This window comes from Zootoca vivipara, chromosome 5, assembly GCF_963506605.1.
Source record: "Zootoca vivipara chromosome 5, rZooViv1.1, whole genome shotgun sequence".
In the NCBI taxonomy this organism is placed as follows: domain Eukaryota; kingdom Metazoa; phylum Chordata; class Lepidosauria; order Squamata; family Lacertidae; genus Zootoca; species Zootoca vivipara.
The window spans coordinates 50,929,205-50,950,815 of record NC_083280.1 but is presented as its reverse complement, the minus strand read 5'-3'; the positions used below and the strand labels follow the sequence as shown (position 1 = coordinate 50,950,815).

Below are 21,611 nucleotides of genomic sequence, written 5' to 3'. Positions count from 1 at the left end.
TAATTCAGTTTGCATTTGAAGGCGAACCAACCTAATTCAGACTTTGTGAAGCAATGCAAGATGTGAAGCACAAGCAGCCTCCAAAATTCACTTGCCTTCAAATATTTCAGTGCAGTTCTCCAGCCAAATAATATCTACAAAAATGTGCATTCTGAGATAAAGTTGGTATACATTTATGAAAATAACATACAAAAATGCATTATATTAGGGGAAAATGCTTTGCAAAAATGTATTAAGCAAAGTTGCTTATGTGTATGTGTGTGTGTGTGTCTTTGTGTGTGAATATGGAAAAAATAACATTATTTTCTGAATAATTTTCCTGAACATTGCAAGCTGATGTGGAAATATGAAGAACTGAATTTAAGATTGTAAAAATGAAAAACTGAGAGAAACAGAAATGGACAGATTTGCCCATCCCTTGTTCTGAAAACTCATTTTGAATGAGTTGGTACAATAAAACCTGCCATTTTGTTTACTCCTGTGTATGTTTCTCATTTTGTGGGATCACTTTATGATCCACACACTAATTTTCAACACAAGTGAGGCAGCAATCGTTGATCCTGTAAATATTTGCAAGTAAGACCTGCTAATACTGTATCTGTATTATGTTCTGAGTATGCTGCCAGTGAATGGGAGATTAATTAGGCTCATAGCTGCCAAGTTTTCGCTTTTCTCGCGAGAAAGCCTATTCAGCATAAGGGAAAATCCCTGTAAAAAAGGGATAACTTGGCAGCTATGATTAGGCTAGAAGACTAAAGAAAATAGTTAAGCCATGATCATCAGTACTGATTAAAGTGAATAATTTAATCAGTACTGATTATCATAGCCAAACTGTTTCATATGCATATTTCAGTCTAGTCTGTTGTGGGAATGAAGGGATGGGAAAAGTGTCTCTGTTACAGACTTATTTTTGGCCATAATATATTTTTATATATCTGAGAGAGAGAGAGAGAGACATAATAGATAAGCTGATCAGGTTGCTACATTAACAAAGTGTGACTCAGCTCTTTTGTTTCCTGGCATTGTGATGGAAAGCTGATTTTTATTGATCTCTTATGCTGAGAACACTGTACAAGTGGGTTTGGTAGTGCACGTACACCAAATAGGTAGTGCTAATGCAAGCTTTCAGACTTGATGCTGTGAGACTAGAGCTAGGCTGTCTGAATTAAGAGAGTTCTATTATTTTGTGTTTGGCTGAAGAGAACTTAACTTGGTTATTTTTACAAGTCCTGGGGCTTGGTGGCTGTTGGCAGCATATGGAGGGAACATTAACAACTGGAGGGCCAAAACAACAAAATCAATGGTAGGAAATAGTAACCCACCATGATCAAGAGGAAGGATCAGTTTTGCACTCTCTGAAGCTTACCCTCTATCACCATACATTGCTCTAGCTTTGAGATGTAAAAAGTCTTGGATGATCATCACTAGATCAGAACTTTTTTGAAAAGGGCTTCAGGATTATCACCAAGAGCAGACGGTGAAAAGCAGTTCTGGACACTAGTGCAATTCAGAGTAAAAGAGCACCTAACTTGTGAAGCTGAGCAACCAACAGGTTGAACATAACATACAGTGGATGCCTGCATCCTTCCGGATACGGGGGCCTGCTGATCATTGCCTCGGGCTTGTCACTATTAGACTTAAGTTTGGCAATCTGAAGCATGTAATTGAAATTTCCCTAAAGGGAGAAAAGTATCCTTTTTTTGTTGCTGCTTGATAGCAACACTAGTCCTCCTGCTAGTAGAGACAGTACTGTAGTAGTTTTCATGTCAATAAGGAAGCACAACAACAGAAACAAACCAGAAACTCAAGCCCACATCTCATTAGCCACTTTGTTGAGCTCCTGGTTCATGGAAACTGCTCACTAAGGAGCTGCCCTGTTCTGCTTCATTCTAATCTCTCCTTTTCCATACAGTTGAAAAGGCCGTGTCAAGTCAACCAGATGAATAGAGCTGAGCAGCATAAAAGTAATGACTTTAATTAGATATTTCCCCTTGCTTTTCTCCATTGAACCTTCACCACCTGAAAGGAGATTAGTCTCCCTTCCCCACCCATCGGGATTTGAAAATGTCCCTGTGACCAAACTGATTAGTGCACAAAAAGAAAAATCAGGCCTGGATTCTCACTATCGCTGTGTTCTCTCCCCCCCCCCTTTCTTCCTCTAGTTTCTAAGGTCCAGCCAATTTTGTTTTAAAGAAACTAAATTACAGAGTGCAAGAAACATAGTTATTCTCACTTTTTTAAAAAGATACTCCACTGGAAAGTTTACCTGTGTTGCATCAAAATGAATGGGGCTTCCACAAGAGCACTGTTGTGTTCCCTTTCATTTGGGTCTTATGCAAAAGATCTCACCTGGTGGATCGTGTACAGTGTCTATAATGAAAAAAATCTATTGGATGCAGTTTGCTACTACCGTAGTGGAATTAAGACTAGCCCCAAGATTTCCATGAGAACATGCTGGTTAGTCATATTCTAGTCACCAGCAATGGCCCAAATCAGTCTCCCATATCAGTTGCCTCTTCAGTCGATATATTTGTGAGCGCACAGAAAAGTGGTTTTAAAAAAGGCTTTGTATTTGGAGCTGGGTTTCCATCTCCTTGTTTTGTGAAGTTTTTCAGTAGATTTCTCATAATTGAAATCTACATGCTCAAACTGCAACTTCCAGTTCTAACCTGCAGACAAATTACAGGTTTTTGATTGATTGTGTGTTTTGACAAACTGTGGTTTGCAGCAAAGGAAGGGGGCGGGGCAGGATGTGCACAAGCAAGAAATAGGGTGGTCCTGCTTAACAGGCTATTCCTATCTCATCCAAGTGTGTTTTAAAGCTTAAGAGCCTTAAGGAGGCAGATCTCTAAGTTGCTCATCATCATTTAGCACCTGAATAGCATACTGGGCAGGCACTTTACCACTATGGTGGGGTGCATTACATCTCTTTAGTAACAATATATAAATCTGCATATATATTAGCATAAATAAATCAGCATTCTGATGTCTGCTGCATTTCTGTGCGCTGCTCTGGTTCACCAGAAGCGGCTTAGTCATGCTGGCAACATGACCTGGAAGCTGTTTGCGGACAAACGCTGGCTCCTATAGAGCAAGATGAGCACGCAACCCCAGAGCTGTCTGCGACTGGGCCTAATGGTCAGGGGTACCTTTACCTTTACCTTTACCTTTACATGGAGCTGTATACATGGAGGTATTTCTGTTCATAGGAATGGACACCCATTGGTGTTAAGCTTCCCACTAGTGTGAACAGAGCCTACACACACACACACAGGTTTTGTTCAGGCGATCATTGAGCAGCCACTGAGGGAAGCAGCAGAACTTTCTGTTTCCCTCTTGTGCATTAATTGAATTTGCATTCTGAATGCCTAAACAGGGCTTCCCTGGGACTAAAATGTATTAAAATACCAATCATCTCTCATCTGAATCAGGATTCTTGGAAGCCAGTCAGACATTAAACTCACAATGGAAGCTGCCTTATACCAAGACAGATTATTCATCCATCCAGTTTGCCTTCCGTACCTGGCTGTGCTTTCCCAGGATTTCAGAGAGGGTCTTCCCCAACCTCACCTAGAAAGAAGCTAGGACTCCTCACATGCAGATGATGTGTTCAACCTAAGTGTGTAAGGCTCTTTCCCTTGCTTTCACAAGATGCTCAGACTTTTGGAGGAGTCGAGTTGGGAAGCCCCTGATGTGGCTAGTGCCAGTTAAGCACAGGATGTTATCCTGTTAGTAAAAGGACATGCTTATGACATGAGCTAAAAAATTGGTATGCCTAAGCACCATCCATTTCACAGGCTACAAACTTAAATGAATGCAATGTATGTAAAGTCGCAGCACACACCTTCCTTCCTCAAGTTTTGGGTGGTCTCAGCTGGCATTCTCCCACCATGTTCCAAAGTGTCTTCCTTACTCCCATAGCCAAGGAGCAGCCAGGCAAAGCCTTTTAATCACTGTCTGTTTGAAAACAGCCCTATTGACAACCTTTTATATGTCTGAGAATACAAACAAGATTCTCCAGCTTGGTGCCAGAATGACATCAGATTAGATCACTGGCTGCCATAAAGCCCTTCCCAAATGCAGGGGCGAAGAGTGGCTCTCAATATGCTGCATTGCCTTTTCTTTGTTCTGTGATTTCTAAATGATCCTTGCAGCACAGCTAAGCCTTTCTTTCATAGCCGACATTGTCTTGTGATTTGATTAGTTCATCAGCAGTACCTGTCTGCTGGTGATGTGCTATATATGATTGTGTTTCTCATTTGCAGCGTGGAAATCAACTTTGCAGCCCTCTGCTAGGAGGCAGATTGATTATTTCAAACTCTGAAGATGGAGAATTAGGGCTCTGAATTGTCCCTCAGACCCACTATGGGAGTTCTTGGCTGAACAGGGATTTCAAAACAGAGCAAAATCTTCAGTCCAAATCCCAAACGTTATGGATCAAAACATCATCTTAGTGATTTTTATAGGTTGAGTTCATAGCCCATTTTATGACAAGTGAGCACAAAGACAAGCATAAAGGGTGTTCCTTGTAGAATACTCTGCCAATTGAGATTCAGCAAGTGCCTTCTGTTTCAACTTCTAAACACCTGCTGTAAACTCTTCTATCAGGCTTCATCAGGCTTATCTGGGCAATTTAGAATGCATCTTTCCATAATAGTTAGCTGATCTCTAATTTTTAAATATTTTATATGGTTCTTATTGTACGGTTTTATTATAACTGTTGTAAACCACTCTGATTTTTTTTATGACTTGTGGTATATAAATATATTTAGATATATTTAGATTTAGATGATAGATAGATAGATAGATAGATAGATAGATAGAACTGCTGTTTGAAAGGATGCAATATGCCATGCCATCGCTGCTTAACCTCTAAACTTATTGGACTTGATCCCTGACATTTGCCTTGCAGCATCCTTCCTTTAAACAAATAAATAACTACTGTATCTGTTTTCTGTTGTTGCATATCCATTTTGATTGATTGTAGTTTAGCTTAGTAAAAGTGCTAAATGAGTGGTAGTGCTCTGGAGTAAATCCCACTGAAATGTAGTCAGCAAATACACAATTGCATTGTAAATGTTAGCTGCAGACTGCTTGATACCATTAAACACAAAGCTTCATTCAGAGGTAGTCATACTTGTTTGACTATGAGCCTACCTAGACCCTTTATCCTAGGTCCTCCTCCTGGTTCCCCCTTTGAAAAAGGATTGTGACTCCTGGCTTGTGGAATGCTTTCCCCAGTGAGGTTTCCTTAGCACTATCATTAATATCTTTCAGCACTGAGTGCCTCTTCTTCCAGGCATTTGATGGATTATGATGATTTTGCTGTCTGTTGAAAGTAAGCTAGTTGGGTTTTTTTTGTTTTGCTGCTGTTTTATTGCATTTGATTAATAGGTCACAGTAATGTTTTTTTTTTATTGTAAGGCACTCATTGGTCCCCATTCCCCCAATTTTATGCCATGATCATAGAACTGTAGGAAAAGTAGCTTGGTACCATTAGGCTACTTTCTGAACAACTTGGTTGCATCTAAGAAGCTAACCTAAGCTTAATTAAGTGCATGAATGCAACTCAGCTGGATGAGAAAATTATTCTTTAGTTTGTTTAGTTTCTATCCCTAATATATATATTTATAGATTATTTCACAAAATGTATACACTGCTTGATTGCAAAACAACAACAACAACAACAATAACAACCCCAAAGCAAAATCCTCAAAGTGTTTTTTCTCCAATAGTATTATTTTTACCTATTATCATTGCTTTCAATAGTGGTGAATGGGGAAAGAATGATATTATACTCTATGTATGCTAAAAGTTATACCAATCTGGATTTTTCAGTATAGAACATCCACAGTTCCATCTATAACTACTCTGTTTAAAACATGTAGATAAAGTGTACCGGTAGCAGTTATTTCCTTGGAAGTTTTTGCGCTCTGTTTTTCTTTCTGGTTTGTTTTTTATAACATAAAACGCACAAATGTGGAAATTAGTTTTATGCCAAACAACATTCTTTTAATCGAGCTCCAGTCCATCTGTAAGGAACAGAGCCCTGTACATTGAATTGTATATGATGTTTATCATCCTCCATGTGATTATTCAACTTCCTTCTTTGATTCTTAGTTGAGCAGAAATTGATATGTCCATCTGATATCTCGCAGATGAACATAATATTTCCTGCCAGTCATGAAAGGCATGCATTTTGTTGTGATTTCTGCATATTGTCTATAAATTAACGGAATGTCATAATCAGATATACACACACAGGCTAAACATAATTACTTGCAAAGCTATAAAATGGCTGGTGCAATCAATTCTAAGAGCTCAGCAGATTTTAAAGAGTGCTTGAATTATTAATGGAAGTGAACTGGAAAAGAGCTCAGAAGGCTTACATCTTGTCTCCAGCAAGTTGTAGCTAGTGAAGGACACAAGCAGTTGCATTCAAAGCAATGAGTGAACAGACCTTAGGTGAAGAATCCTCCAACGAGAATGGTTTGTGCCAGTATGCCCAGAAGATCACAGCTTGCTTTGGAGGGATGGGTAAGATAATTGGTATGTGGTGGAAGAGAGAGCAATATGTAGTGCAATATGAGTATGATAATGACAATGTTCCTCCTTGTGGGTAAGCTGTTTGCCTTCCGCTCCTCATTACTCTTCTCACCATTTTACCTATTCTATAGATGTCTGTGTGCATGTGTCTTTGTATGTAACAATAATCATTTTGTGTTGATCAGCTTATGCAGAGGTTGACCATAGATTGTAGTGTTCCATGGCCCATGTTTATATGAATCTGTGAATTTATATAAGGAATTCTGTTGTATCACATCTTCAGACTTTGGACGTCCATAGTGATTTAGGTTGCAATTGTATATCAGTTTACCTGGGTATAAGCCCTCTTGAATTTGGTGGGAGCTTACTTCTGAGTAGACATGTGTAGAATTGCACTGTTAGCTGGCTTTTTTGTCCCATGTTTGTGAAGATATGCTTCTTTTAAGTCTCATTTTATTCCCATGTAATGTGAAAATAATTTAATTTATAGGGAGTATGTATTTGTAGTTCCTAGAATAACACTCCCCTGCTCCCAGCCCAGTCCATGTCAGGAACATTTTAATGTAAGCTGCCTTGCTTCCACTGAAGCAGAAACAGGGTAGCTGCTTTGTCTACTCTCTGAGAGGAGTTGGGTTTAAGGTGATTCAGTACAGTGTATGGATAAAATGAAATTACTTGTGGATCAGACTTTTTCTGCAGAACTGTCTCGACTAGCCTCAGTTGATTTTGGCCTTTTTCATATAGCATCTAATAATGTTATAATGAAATGGCAGCAGCTGGTATTTGGGTTTATGACAGAAGGCAGCTTATCTCACAAAATGAGCACTGTAGCTCGTTTGCAATACTGCAAATGCTTAGTAGGGAACAAGTTCCATTGAATTAAGTGGGAATTCTTTCTGAGTACTAATTCATAGGATTGTGTTGTTAGGAAAGCCTTTATTGTAACTCCATTAAATTAGAAATGTTATACCTGTAACATTTTCAAATCTCAATGGTTTGCTTCACTTTCTATAAGGCTATTTCTTTTTAGCAAAACTTGGTGTTTGGATCCATAAAGCTCCTGTAGCACCTTACTTAAGATGGTATAAGCTTTCGCGCACTAGAGTTCATTTCATCAGAAGTTGTGATAATGTACATTCTTATCAGATTTAGGACAAGAATTATGAATTATGATCTGTCTTACACAACACAGTACTCCATCAGCTAAAACCTCAGTGATCTGAAGCAATGTTTTGTTTTCTATCTGCCTTCAAAGCCATTTTGGTTTTAATCTGACCACGTTTCCCAGTCTGTAGAAGTAAAATGTCTGAATGGAATGAACATGCATGTCTAATGACATTGTGGCGCCATCTATTGCACTGTTTCACAGAAGTATCATTGAAGTTCATATTTGAACTACAACATATGATTATGTATCGGAAGACAATTATGTTTTTGCTATATAGTTAAAGGTAAAGGGACCCCTGACCATTAGGTCCAGTTGTGACCGACTCTGGGGTTGCGGCGCTCATCTCACGTTATTGGCCGAGGGAGCCGGCGTACAGCTTCCAGGTCATGTGGCCAGCATGACAAAGCCGCTTCTGGTGAACCAGAGCAGCGCACGGAAACGCCGTTTACCTTCCCGCTGTAGCGGTACCTATTTATCTACTTGCACTTTGACGTGCTTTCAAACTGCTAGGTTGGCAGGAGCTGGGACCCAGCAATGGGAGCTCACCCTGTTGCGGGGATTCGAACCGCCGACCTTCTGATCAGCAAGCCGTATATATTTTGATATATATCTTTAACCACTCACTTTGCTATTAAATCATGTAATCAGACCCTGCCTGTTGATGAATAGTCTATCTTGATGGTCTCAACACAAAACAGTAGTACAGTGGTACCTTGGTTTAAGAACAGCCTATTTTATGAACAACGGATTAAGAACACTACAGACCCAGGACTAGGTGTTTTGGTTTGTGAACTTTACCTTGGAAGCAGAACATGTTTCACTTCCTGTTGAGTGTGTTCCATTTATAAATTGAGTCCCCTGCTGCTATGGGAAAGCACGCCTTGGTTTAAGAACGGACTTCTGGAATGGATTAAGTTCGTAAACCAAGGCACTACTGTATACTTGTCTGTTCCACTTGTATCCTATAAGTACAACCAGATCCATTCCACGATCCATTCCACAACACTGTGATTTCTATTAAATATTCTGAGTGCTCTTTTTATTAAAGGAAATCATTAAAGTTCTTTTGGTAATTCACAATGTCTGACAAGCTATTGCAGAGCAAATGATGACACAGAGGCAAGAGAAGAGGCTTCAACCATGTAGTAGTGAAAGGAGGTATATTTGGGTAGTCATTCTTGAAGTGAAAATAAAGGTGCTGCAGACAAGAGTGCTCCTGTTTTCATAAGTGAAATGTTAAAGGGCATCAGCATTGACACACTGGCACGATATAAACTGAATAAATAAATAATAGAATGTTATTTCAGATGCATACACACAAACCAGTACCACATTAGATTCCCCTCCCCATGTGAAACTGCTTTGGACTACAGTATACCAGCGCCTGCTAATACAATGGGGGTGCTACAAATGCATATTATCCAGTCATCTTAAAGATTATCTGTATTTTTAAAACTTAATTTTTAAATTATGTTTTAAGTTTTAGCAGTGTACACCACCTTGATGTTTTGTGACACAGCAGTATAGAAATACTTCTATAAATTAATAGGCAGGCATGGTGGGAAACATTTGCTTCATGCTAAAGTGAAATAAGGGACGCGGGTGGCACTGTGGGTTAAACCACAGAGCCTAGGGCTTGCCAATCCAAAGGTTGGCGGTTTGAATCCTCGTGACAGGGTGAGCTCCCGTTAGGTCCCTGCTCCTGCCAACCTATCAGTTCAAAAGCATGTCAAAGTGCAAGTAGATAAATGGGTACCGCTCCAGCAGGAAGTAAACAGCATTTCCGTGCGCTGCTCTGGTTTGCCAGAAGTGGCTTAGTCATGCTGGCCACATGGCCCAGAAGCTGTACGCTGGCTCCCTCGGCCAGTAAAGCGAGATGAGTGCTGCAACCCCAAAGTTGTCTGCGACTGGACCTAATGGTTAGGGGTCCCTTTTACCTTTACCCCTTTAGATGTTAAATAGTTTTCCAGTTGACCCTGGATAAACACTCCAGGAAAATGTGGAGGCCTGTTAGAGTATATTCGTATATTAGCTGTCAGCAGCTTTCAGACACTAATAAAAATGGCTGAAGAAAAAGTGGCCTATGTTTCTCCAGGAGGTCAGTAACTGGGCCAAATTTTGTGAAATATGTAAGTATTTTAAGTAATCTTTGTCAGCACTAAATTCAGCCCTTTATCCCTTGTATATAATTTATTGGCTTTCCTGATCTGAGATGTTGCAGCATTATCCTTGGAGGTCACTATCTACCGAGAACCGCAGTCTGATCTGAGAAAGCCTCCTGGTTAGTCTAGATTCCTTTTTGTTTTGCTCATTTCTCATTCTTGTCATGTTGTATTATAGAAGGCAAATACAGGGTCTTATAGACATAAAGGTAAAGAGACCCCTGACCATTAGGTCCAGTCATGACTGACTCTGGGATTGTGGCGCTCATCTCACGTTATTGGGCGAGGGAGCCGGCATACAGCTTCCAGGTCATGTGGCCAGCATGACTAAGCCGCTTCTGGCGAACCAAAGCAGCAGAGCAAAGCACCTTCCCGCCAGAGCGGTACCAATTTATCTACTTGCACTTTGACGTGCTTTTGAACTGCTAGGTTGGCAGGAGCTGGGACTGAGCAATGGGCGCTCACCCCATTGCGGGAATTTGAACTGCTGACCTTCTGATTGGCAAGCCCTAGGCTCTGTGGTTTAACCCACAGCGCCACCCGCGTCCCTAATAGACATACCCCCTGGTTAAATTGAAAGCAGAGAGGGAAAATTGAACTTAGCCCCTGAAGTCAAAACAAGATTAGCAGCAAATGGTGTTTACAGGACGAAGGGCTGGACTGTTATTTTCAGGGTGTCACTGGAAGTCTGGTACGATGGAGTGAAGTATTGCTTTACTGATATTGGATTCAAAAATATTTGTCTAATGTTTTGCGGTATTTCATTGAAAGGCACCGTTTGCAAAACTCATGGAAGTGCTGTGCTAATTTTTGAAATGTTGAAGCATCAAAAAGAAAAAAGAAAAAGAAAAAAAGCTTTAATTGCTGCTTCTAACAGGGATCATGACTCACGGTCATCATTGCAGGTAATACATAATTCTACTTTTAAAAGCAAAGCAACAATTCAACACACCACAATCCAAATAAATTCTTTAATAACAAATTGGCCTAGCAAAACATTCTGTAGTATTTTGTGTTTTTAAACAAAAAAACAGCTCCTATGGGAGCTAAACTTTGGAGCTTAAAAATGGTGGCTTTGGTTAAGATCTAAAGGGCCATGTGATGTGTGGAGGGTTCTTTGTGTGCAGGGACACTTTTCCAGCCTACCATCCTACCTCAGTCACCAGCTGATCACGGAAGTCAGGGAACTTTTCATACTGACATTCAATATGACCTAAAGGGGTGCAGTTGGAAATAAAATTTGTCCAGCCTGAAAAAAGTTGCAGCTGATTACCACCATAATAATCATTATGATGGGGCAATCATTTCACAAAAACTTTCACCAGCAGATTAATTTAAGTATCCAGTTGCCCTCCTGTTTAAAGTATTGATATTGGATTTTGTCACAATGGGAGGCAGCCATTTTCTTAGCAATAAAGGGTGTATGCATGTATACACATATGCACACACACAGAGAAGTATTATAATCTTGAAAGAAATTAATTTTTCTTAGGAACATAGTAAGCTGCCTTGTATTAAGTCATACCATTGGCCCATTGTACAATGGCTGGCAGCTGCTTTCCAGAGTTTTAGGCAGTGGGATTTCCTGACTTTATGTGGCTGGTGCTGGAAATTGAACCTGAGACATTGTGCATGCACCACATGTGCTCTGTTGCTGAGCTACATGGGGTAAATGTCCATATTCATTATTACTATTTTCAGTTGCGTGTGGAGACCTTTTAACCACCTCCCGGAATAAATTCAGACAAGACTCAAATCTTTGGTTTGGTTTTTGGCAGAATTTAGGCCACAACTTTATTGATTACAATCAAGTGAGTGGCTGCATAGGCTCTGGTTTGACTAGCTACCTGCAGCCCTGCAGGCAGCGCTGACCCTGGGCACCAACCATAAGTCAGCCTTGGGTGAACACCTGGGACAGTGGAAAGCAGGAGCCCTGCCAGTCTCCACCCAGATGAGCCCTGGACTCAGGCTCAGGGCACAACCCCTCACAGGGAAGACCAACCATGAGTCCATGGATTCCTTTAGCAGAATACCCAACACATAGGGATGGCGAGACCCTTCTGCCACCCCATCAACTTGAACCAGAGCCTATCCCAACTTTACAAGTTGTGACGATTTGCTATGCGGCAGGCAAAACCCAAATGGCACCAGCCAATCAGCCAAGTGGGGAAAATTCCTGCCGTGCCCCTGTCCCAATGACAGATAATACATGACGGCATTGCAAGGTCAATCGCAAAATGCCCTAAAAGTAGGGAGAGGTGGGCGGGTGTTCCGATGCACAGATCCGGCTCGCCCATTGACTCTAGTGGTGCGTTGCGCCAGGGTGCCTGGGCGATCAGGGGGCACTGAGGGGCGCCCCGGCAAGTGGGGGAGCTGCGTGGCGGCCTCCCTTTTCCCTCCACCAGCCGTGCCGGGAGAGCAGGGAGGTAAGCGAGTGGAACAGGGGCACTAGGTCCCTGTTCCGCTCTGCAGCGCCACGGTCATCCCTCACCCCGGCACTGCGTTTCATTGGTAGAGGTGATGCCACATGGCAGCACCTCTACCAATGAAACGCAGTGCCCTGTTGGCGGGAAGGAAATTAATATTTCTTAGGAACATAGTAAGCTGTCTTGTATTAAGTCATACCATTGGCCCATTGTACAATGGCTGGCAGCTGCTTTCCAGAGTTTTAGGCAGTGGGCTTTCCTGACCTTATGTGGAAACGGCCGTGGACCCAGCAAGCGCCGGAGTCACAGGAGATGACGACACACGACAGCATAGCAAGGTCAAGCGCTATGGGCGTGTGTTCCGATGCACAGAGCCCAAAAGAGGAAGCTCAGGGACACGTGCATGGGCTTAAATAGAGGTCCCTCAATGTACTTTAGCTGGCTTCCCATTGGACTGATTGCTCCCAGCATCGAGGGACCTCCAATAGGGTATTGTGGCCATCCAAACGCTCCCACCCACAACACAGGGGCTGGTTGCCAGGTCGCACCGCAACACATGCCCTCTTGTTAGGGAGGACCCGATTTCTCTGAGCAATTTGATGTGTGAAATACTCATGGAAATTGCAGGCATTCTTGTTCTTTACCATGATCTTTGCAACATCACAGAATACACACACATGTGCAAATGAGGGTAAGAGTTCTTGAAAAGGCCCATGTTTCATTGTAGCTGCACATGCGAAAGTTCACAGGCAGCTGAATGTGGTGAAAATGACTTTTAAAAGACAGCAATTCTTCAGCCTTGTTTTCCTGTCCCTCACTTGTTACAGAAGATTTCATATTAAGATTATTCCTGAACCCACTTCACCCTCAGGGTTTGTTTACAAAGTCTAAGGCCATACAGGGACTATGATGTGAGTGTAGTTCAAAGGCGATTTAAAAATAATCAAGAGCCCCAGGTTCTCCATTCTGTTCATCTCAAGATAAGCTACCATATACTCAGCAAACAGGTGTGTTATGTTTGCTCAGTTGAGCTCAGACCAATGAATTACATGAAACAAGTCTACATTGGAATGCTTTGACCGCCCTGAGAGCATTTGCCTGCTTAGCTTATTGCTAAATAAATACATAATAGATTTTTATGTCATAGTAAGAATTTTCAGGTTATCCATTGATTTTGATTGTATAAACAAGCACCCTGAAGTATCTTGCATAGTTATTGAATTTTAACACCAGGAACAAACGCTGGAACCAGAAAGGGTGCAATAGAACTTCAGACCATAGGCTTTGTCTACAGTGACAAAGCCTATGGTTTGTAGTTTAATTTCATTTTTCTAGAGTCCGTGTTAGCTTGTGTGGGTGAGCATGTGCAGAGCATCTGAACAGCCATAATAAACCACTCCAGTTTTATTTTGTGGGTGCTCACAGTCATTCAACTGTTAACAACAGCCAAAGTGTATCTTTTGTTAGATTCAGCAGTATTGGGTAAGATAGACTTTCAGTTGCAGTAAGCTTCACATTAATGCATATTATACAGCATTCACATGAACTGTTCATTTTTGAGCTTGAGTTTAAAGAGCACTTAATGTTTTTTGACTCAAGAATTCTTCTCAATGGAGATTAGTTAAAGCATACCCTCCAACATTTCTCAGATGAAAATAGAGACACCCTAGGTGATTTTTAAAAGAGCAGCACATACCTTTAACTTCTGAATTGCTTATTCATGAAAACTGTCTTATAGAATGGGGTCTCTGTTCATCCTTTCACATGTGCTGCCATCTGGGAACATAGGGAAAGAGAAGACTGGGGAATGTTTAGTGAGAATAAAGAACTCTTTGTATTGTTTTTGTTAATACGTGAAAAGAAAATTGAATTACTTCCCTCTCTAGAAAAAAAAACAGAGGAAGGGAGAGCTGTGGAATATGATTTGCTGAATATACACCTCGAAGTCAGGGAGAAATGCAGGTGTGAAGTGCTGAAGCACCCATGTCCTGCTTGCAGGCTTCCTATGGGCCTCTGGTTCATCATTGGGGAGAATAGGGTGCTGGACATGCCTCTTTGTTCAGGGCTCGCCTAACATTCTTATGCTTCAGTGTGACAAATGGACCGCAAGCAACATGGTGATTAAAGCAATTCCATGTGGGGAACTATTTGTGCAGCCGACCTGAAACAAGGGGTAGTGGAGGTTCCATTTGGTTTGCATGCTCTTCAGAGTCAATACCTGTAACTATGTGATGCTAACAACAACTAGAATTTCCCCCTTTGCTTATGCACTGTTGGCTTCAAGTGCTTTCGAATGCACTGTTAATATTTTACTTTGCTCTTTCCCAAGGAAAAAAAAATCATTAGTTTAGTTTCTTAGATTAGTAAGTCATTAGGAATAGATTGTAGATATCTGTTGTAAATACAGCTAGAGGTGGGGGTAACAGTTGGGATCTTTGTGAGTCTTCTGTTAATGAGACTGGAAGGAGGAAAGGAGATGGCAGAGTTGGGAAAATAAATATTTCTCAAGAAGGCTATAGATAACTTTTGTGACCACAGAGGCTGCAGAAATTATGTCTCGCAGGAAAATCTGCTGGTAGAAATGCTGTACAAGATACAATAGAGTGTGGTGAGCCATCCTTAGCTGTAATGCACATGGGAAATGTTAGATTAAATGCACAGATGGATATGTGGGGCTTATGAAGGTTCTTTCTTAACAAGATTTCTTCCACTGTGCTGAGGCTTTTGTTTCTCAAAAGTAATCCTCTTATCTTCCTCAGATATGTCCTCTCTCTTGCCCAGGATATTAATCCGATTGTGCCATGCTCTATATGCTTTCACTTCACGTTTATGGACACCAAAGCAAAGCGTTGCTGGTTCCAATAGTGTTTTGAAGGCTGTCACCTGACTAAGCGTGCTTGTCATAATCTCCTGAAGATCACTGCTAAAAATACTTCCTGCTTAATCTCCTTTGGTGGACAAGGAAGTGAAATAAGGATGGATGAGGACAGCATGCCAGACGGTGGCAGCCCAGTGGCTATGTATACGCTCTCACACTCTCACTCGCTCGCTCACTCTGGTTTACTTCCTTAGCTGCTCGCTTTACAGTTGCCATAGATATGCCATCTTTCCCCAGTTTAAACAGTTTTGGGAAGCTTTGTGGATCAGGGAAAAGCAAGAGGTTGGTGTCTGAGCGGATAAAGTTCAAAAACTCTATCAAAAGGATGTCTATTATAGAGGACGGTAATATTGCTGAGGTCTTGTACCTTGTCCCCAAGCAGTCTGTGATGAAGCAGCTGCCATACCTGAATCCAGATGACTACTATTTGTGTGAATGGTTGTTTGATTATCCAGAAGGTTCAGGTAAGTAAGAAAGCTGGGCTCTAGTCTGGACTTGTCCACCTTTGAGCTGTTTCAGTGACTGTTAAAATCTGTGGTGGAAATGAAATATTTGCTAAGAAGCATGGAGATCAACAGAGGGTATATATACTCTAGAGCAGCTGCTGGATTTGTCCACTTTGTATTATGCAGCAACTACCATGGGCCTTGCTTTTCTAAATAGTCAATAAATGGTAGGCTGTTGTAAGTCCAACAGCTGGTATATTTCTGAATTTTCCATATGGTAGCCTAAGCCAGGCTTCCCCAACCCGGTGATCTCTAGATGTTGTTGGGACTCCCAACTCTTATCAGCCACAGTGTAGCATGTCCCAAATGTCAGGGACAATGGGAGTTGTAGCCCAGCAACCTACGGAGGGCACCAGGTTGAGGAAGTCCAGTCTAACCAGATGTTAAGGTGGCTGTAGACTAGAGAGTATAGTTAAGGCAACAAGGTGGTAAGTCAAAAAGCAGAGCTCCTAAACAGGTCCTTTAAAAAATTATGACTTTTTGTGTATTGTTTGATTAAAAAGTATTTTCAGTTCTGTTCCCATTAGATGCCTGGTCCAAGCAGAAGCCCTGCCTTTTGATTATTATGCCACTCCTTAGTTGTGTGTTCTGTTGAAATTTATTTCTATCCCTTCATCTCTTGAGAAAGGAGAGCGCAATAGCTGATAGTTTCTTTCTGCTGCTGTGAAGTGATGGTAAACTCAAGTAACATGACAGTGCAACAGTCCCAATATAGCTTGCAATGTACAGAACATAAACGTAAAAACTCCTTTAATGTGGCCTAGGTTGGAAAGTGCAGGTTTTTTTTTAAACTGTATGATTCCTTTAGTGTTTGTTACATTGTGCCTATTACTGCTGCGATACAGGAGATTGTGGAGTGTTTTGCAAATAATTAATTGATATCTTGAAAACAGTGGTGGTCAGTTCTTGCATTCAAGCAGCCCATCTTGCCACTCTGAACTGCTTGGAGAAGAAAGGTGCTTTAAATTTTAAATAAATAATAATCATCTTAATACTGCTAGGTATCAGACAGAATTACAAATGTGGTCATTATCTCCATTTTCCAAATGACGAAAATGGAATTCCAAAGTATAAAGGTGCCATTCATGGAGGACAAGTGACAAATGCTTGAGTCCAGCCTATCTAGTCCCTCAGCCATCAATCTTCAGGCAACCCAATATTTTCACCATAAATTGCCTTCCTTTGCATAGTTGATTTGAAAATGGCAGCAGCTAGTGATTCTTCTTTTACTGGAGTGCCTTTATACAGTGTTACTAACATGCCACAGATTCCACCAAAATTTAGGCACATATTTTTTACTTTCACTCAGAGAAAGTTAAGCTTATTCTTCACTCTCTTTCACTGAAATGCTTCCCTGTGGCATGATTATGCATGCTGGATAAGATCCCGCACACAGAGGAAGGCACAGACTACAATTGCTTATGATTATATACGCCGGCTCCCTCGGCCAATAATGCGAGATGAGCGCGCAACCCCAGAGTCGGTCACGACTGGACCTAATGGTCAGGGGTCCCTTTACCTTTTTATAGCTCCTTGTATCTTACCAGCTGCCGTTGTGGAGGGCCCCAAACTTGGGAGAGAGATTTTGGGAGCATGCAGGGAGCTGCAACTTGTCTCTTTCTTCTCTTTGGCGATCACTTATAGCTGAGTAAGATTGTCTTCCATAAACATGGTTTTAACAATGAGTCCGTAAGTGACTGTGGAGGCCAATTCTAGAGGAGCTTAAATAGTTGTTTGTCTGAGCATAACAGCCACTTGCTCTGGCCTGGATCCTAGCCATAGTTTTTATCCTGTCAATGGGATCAATTTATTTGACCACTTTGATACTTTTGACTCCTACCTTTAGGATTAAGACAGTTAAGTCGAGTGTTAAGAGGTTTTCACAGTGTGATATAAGCACTTGGGTGTTCAGAGGATTTTGTATAATCAGAGTTTGTGATTGTTCTTGAGTTCTGGACAAATTCATGGGAATCTGCTTCAAATGGAGGCTTGTGGATCTGGGAGCCAATTTTTAACCTGTTTAGTCTGTGTAATAACTTCTTATTGGTCGTGGTCAAATGTATAATTAGCTGATTGAGACATCATCAGATTCAGAATCTGAACTTGAACCAGTTAGAATAACAAACATTAAACTAAAGATTAACTAACCCTCTGCATAAGGATATAGAAACCTATGTTAGGCATCACACACAAATTCACAGCTCTAAGCCATACACTGTTGCCGGCACAAATGTTTAGATTCAGTTTTTTAACATTAACTTCTGCCAGACAGAAGAATTTACTTAATGCATCATAAACCAATTTACTCAATGTTCTGCCTTGCTACTATAGGAATTTATTTAATTATTTAAAAGGATTTCTACTTCCATGACTGCAGAAAAAAAATTGTTTTGTAAAATGAGCAGTGAGACGGCCCTGAGCCCAGCATTGGCCTGATCCCAGCAGACTAATGTGAGCCTCCCATTTGTGGTTCAATGCTGTGTTGACCCAGAGTTAAAAGGAAAGCTCAGTTTGGATGATAATATTTTTTTAAGTTGCTGATGTAATATTTTAGCAGATGCACAATTTTGCTAAGATGTTTGTGTCTAAGGCAGAAAGAACTATAATGGCTATTGTACTAAAAGAAAAAGTGGGAAGCCCCTCACAGCAAAATATTCAAGATGAGGTGTGGGAGAAACACTACCGGTAATTTCCTTGGACAAATTAGTCTGAAGAGCAGTTCCATTTGTGTAAACAGCTTCACTACCTGTATGAGACCACCTCAATCTAGTTTTAAACTGTTTTTGTGTCATTTTCCTTCTAGATAGCAAAAAGTTGCAAATAAAAATGAAGCAAGCAAATGCCATTTTCATAATATTATCCAGCAAAAGGCAGCCAACTGTATTGTGAGGCATGGCAAAGTCCAGCTGAGATCAAGTGATGAGAATTGAGCTGTTCCCGTAGCTATTATTTTTACATTTGGTTTTTATATTGTAAACCACCCTGTGGTCCTCAGATGAAGGGCGGTATTGAAATTTAATTAATAATAAAAATATTGTGATAAGGGTGAGCTGCATCCCTTTGTTTGTGTTTTGAGGTTAGCATAGAGAAATGCAGCAGACTCCTCAGTCTTCCCCCTTCTGACAGACACAGCTTGAAGTAATTAGAAGGGAGGGAGACTCCTCAGTCGTAATTTTCTTCTCAGCAACTGATGCCTCTGGTTGCAACTGCTAAGCCAATAGCAGCCCACTGGCAAATAAAGGTGTCAATGTTGTGTTCTTGCTATGACCTGCAGACATAACAGCACCTTATCAGTGACCTCTGATCTTGTCAGGTCTCTTAAGCTGGCCGGGTTGGAGCTTAGTCTCCATCTGGGAAGGAAGAAAGGTGAGTAGAACTTCAGATAATATCCCTAGTGATTGAGTGTGCAGCACTTTTATTCAGAGAGGCTCAGATCTGCCATTCTGCTGCATTTGGTTTCTATTTTCTCCTTAATCAAGATAAAATTGTGAACAATTTAGTCTCTTCCACTCCCTAAACAGTGAAAAAGCAAACATATACGGTACTTTGTATGTGAAGGCAATCGTACCCCTCCACTCACCTGTAACTTTGAGCTGCTGTTAACTCTGCAATTGTAATGCAGTCATACAAGTCTCTTTGATGCTGGACTGATGTGTGCTAAATCTAGTCTAGCATTAGAAATATGCAGTACAGTAATTTGGGCTGAGCTAAAATACTCCCTGCATTTTGCCATTCCCCTTTATGTGTGATAAAAGCCCAGGGTGGGTGGGTGTTGTACCGGTGGGAGAGGAAGAGAAAATTGGGTGTGAAACCCACTGATAGGCACTGGCATGCCTTCCAGTTGTTGTCACCTGGCTGCCACCATTATTTTCTCCATGGTGTGACAATACCAAAACTAACCAGCCATGAGTTCCTACCACAGCAAAGTTTGCCCCACCTCCAAAATTTGCTATGAGTGTCTTTCTTTGCAAACCCTTTAGATCTCCCCTGTAATATAAAGGTAAAGGGACCCCTGACCATTAGGTCCAGTCGTGACCGACTCTGGGGTTGCGGCGCTCATCTTGTGTTATTGGCCGAGGGAGCCAGCGTACAGCTTCTGGGTCATGTGGCCAGCATGACAAAGCTGCTTCTGGTGAACCAGAGCAGCACACGGAAACACCGTTTACCTTTCCGCTGTAGCGGTTCCTATTTATCTACTTACACTTTGAGGTGCTTTCCAACTGCTAGGTTGGCAGGAGCTGGGGCCGAGCAACGGGAGCTCACCCCATCGCGGGGATTCGAACCGCCAACCTTCTGATCAGCAAGCCCTAGGCTCTGTGGTTTAACCCACAGCACCACCCGCTTTAGATCTCCTCTGTACTATTGTACAAACACACCTAACCGTACACCCACATACTGCTATTCATAAAAAAGTAGAGTAGTTTACAACAATTATATCAAAAACCATAGAATAAAAACTTTTCTGAGTAAACAGGTTTAGGATTGTGCTTTTATTCTTCTATTTATGTAATTACACTGGGAACCATTGTAAAAACAACAGAGAATGAGTAAAAGGGGTTACCTATATGTTGTTTTTTGTTCAGGATGAGTGAACCAATGACCGCTATACATACTCTGGAGTAAGAGAGCATGCATATGTCTTTTTATTGCATGCACACAGACCTACTGGTGATATGCAGCCAGTTCCAGGTATCTGCTGTGTATGTACCTGGTGATATAAATATGTGTAACTGCCCCAGATTTGTTGATGTACACACAGTGTACACTCCTAATCCATAATGTGTGAAATAGTCTTAATTCCTACTGTTAACCTTCTCGGCTTGCTACTACAAAAACACTCAAGGGGGTGGTGAGAGGGTAGGAGATCACTTTCAGCACCTATTTGCAAGGGAGGATATGCATGACATTGCAGAATTACTAGTCGATCTGTGGGGGTGTCTGAGGTTGATTGCAGTACCCTCTCTCCCATCCTCCCCCCAAAAAACTCAACAACTTTAGCCAACCCTCCCCAGAAAAGCTCATCAACTCCTGGCAATGACAATATCACAGCCGGTCTTTTTATACTGTGAGTAGATCACAGTCTCTTGGAAGTTGGATATGCCTGTTCTAGTGGAAAGCAGCACAAAAGTCCCTACTAGTGCAACATTTGTTTGACATTGTGTGTTTGCGTTAGGTAGCTAGGTCAGCTCTTCAGCAGTTTCAATAAAGGGTAGCATTATGTTTAAATTACACCCTAAAGCCAAAGCAAGGTGTCTGATCGCTGGTGTGTTTTATTATTTGGATGATAGGAAAGCTCCTCTGGTTTCTTACGTACTTTTGCCCTGAAAGAAATCCCACATCATTGTTGTTGTCAGTAGTTGCTATGGTAATGCTTATGGACAATTGCTTTACACTAATGTCCACAAGAAGAGAAGAAATAAATAAATACCTTCGCTGTGACCAGATAAGGTAAAATTAAGCACATTATTGCTAAGTGAAGCATGTTATTGAAGGTGGCAGGTTACATTTCAGTGTTATTAAAGGTGTCAGGTCCTTTAGACCCCTTAACTCTTTCAGGTTCCTTGCTCAACTTAGAATCATGTCTGCAAAATGCTCTGTAGGCTCATTTATGTCCTGCCCCATGCTTTCCCCCCAAACCAGTATTCCTGGGTTAACTGTGTGACCTATTCAAATTTCCAACATTTTATTTGTCTTACTGTCAAGCACTGCATTTTGAACCCCTTTTCTCCTATCCTTGCAAGAAATTTATACATTTGTAACAAAATATAAACACTCACTTGTCTGGGTATATGGCTTAATAAAAAAACTGAATTGGTTCTTGTACTCACTCTTGGAACAGGACCATAATGAGTTCAAATTGCAATACTTGTGTGGGATTTTAAAACAACAAAGCCAGCCGAAATCTGCGGTAGGCTAGTAGCTTCA

The 21,611-nt window shown here is 41.2% G+C and overlaps 1 protein-coding gene across 13 annotated transcripts in view; it reads left to right on the top strand.

The window, feature by feature from the left end:
* The window catches only part of ABLIM1 (actin binding LIM protein 1), a 198,521-nt gene that overhangs the window by 47,665 nt on the left and 129,245 nt on the right, over positions 1-21,611 (top strand). For 5 of the 13 annotated variants that reach the window (XM_060274763.1, XM_060274762.1, XM_060274764.1 and 2 more), the window contains exon 1: positions 12,356-15,644. The exons of 2 other annotated variants lie outside the window; for them this stretch is intronic. In XM_060274763.1, coding sequence (XP_060130746.1) covers positions 15,401-15,644 — 244 coding nt within the window. In that variant the 5' untranslated portion in view covers positions 12,356-15,400. Of the gene's footprint in view, positions 1-12,353; positions 15,645-21,611 lie in introns of those variants that run through there. 6 more of the 13 variants (XM_060274761.1, XM_060274759.1, XM_060274766.1 and 3 more) reach the window with 5 other exon arrangements.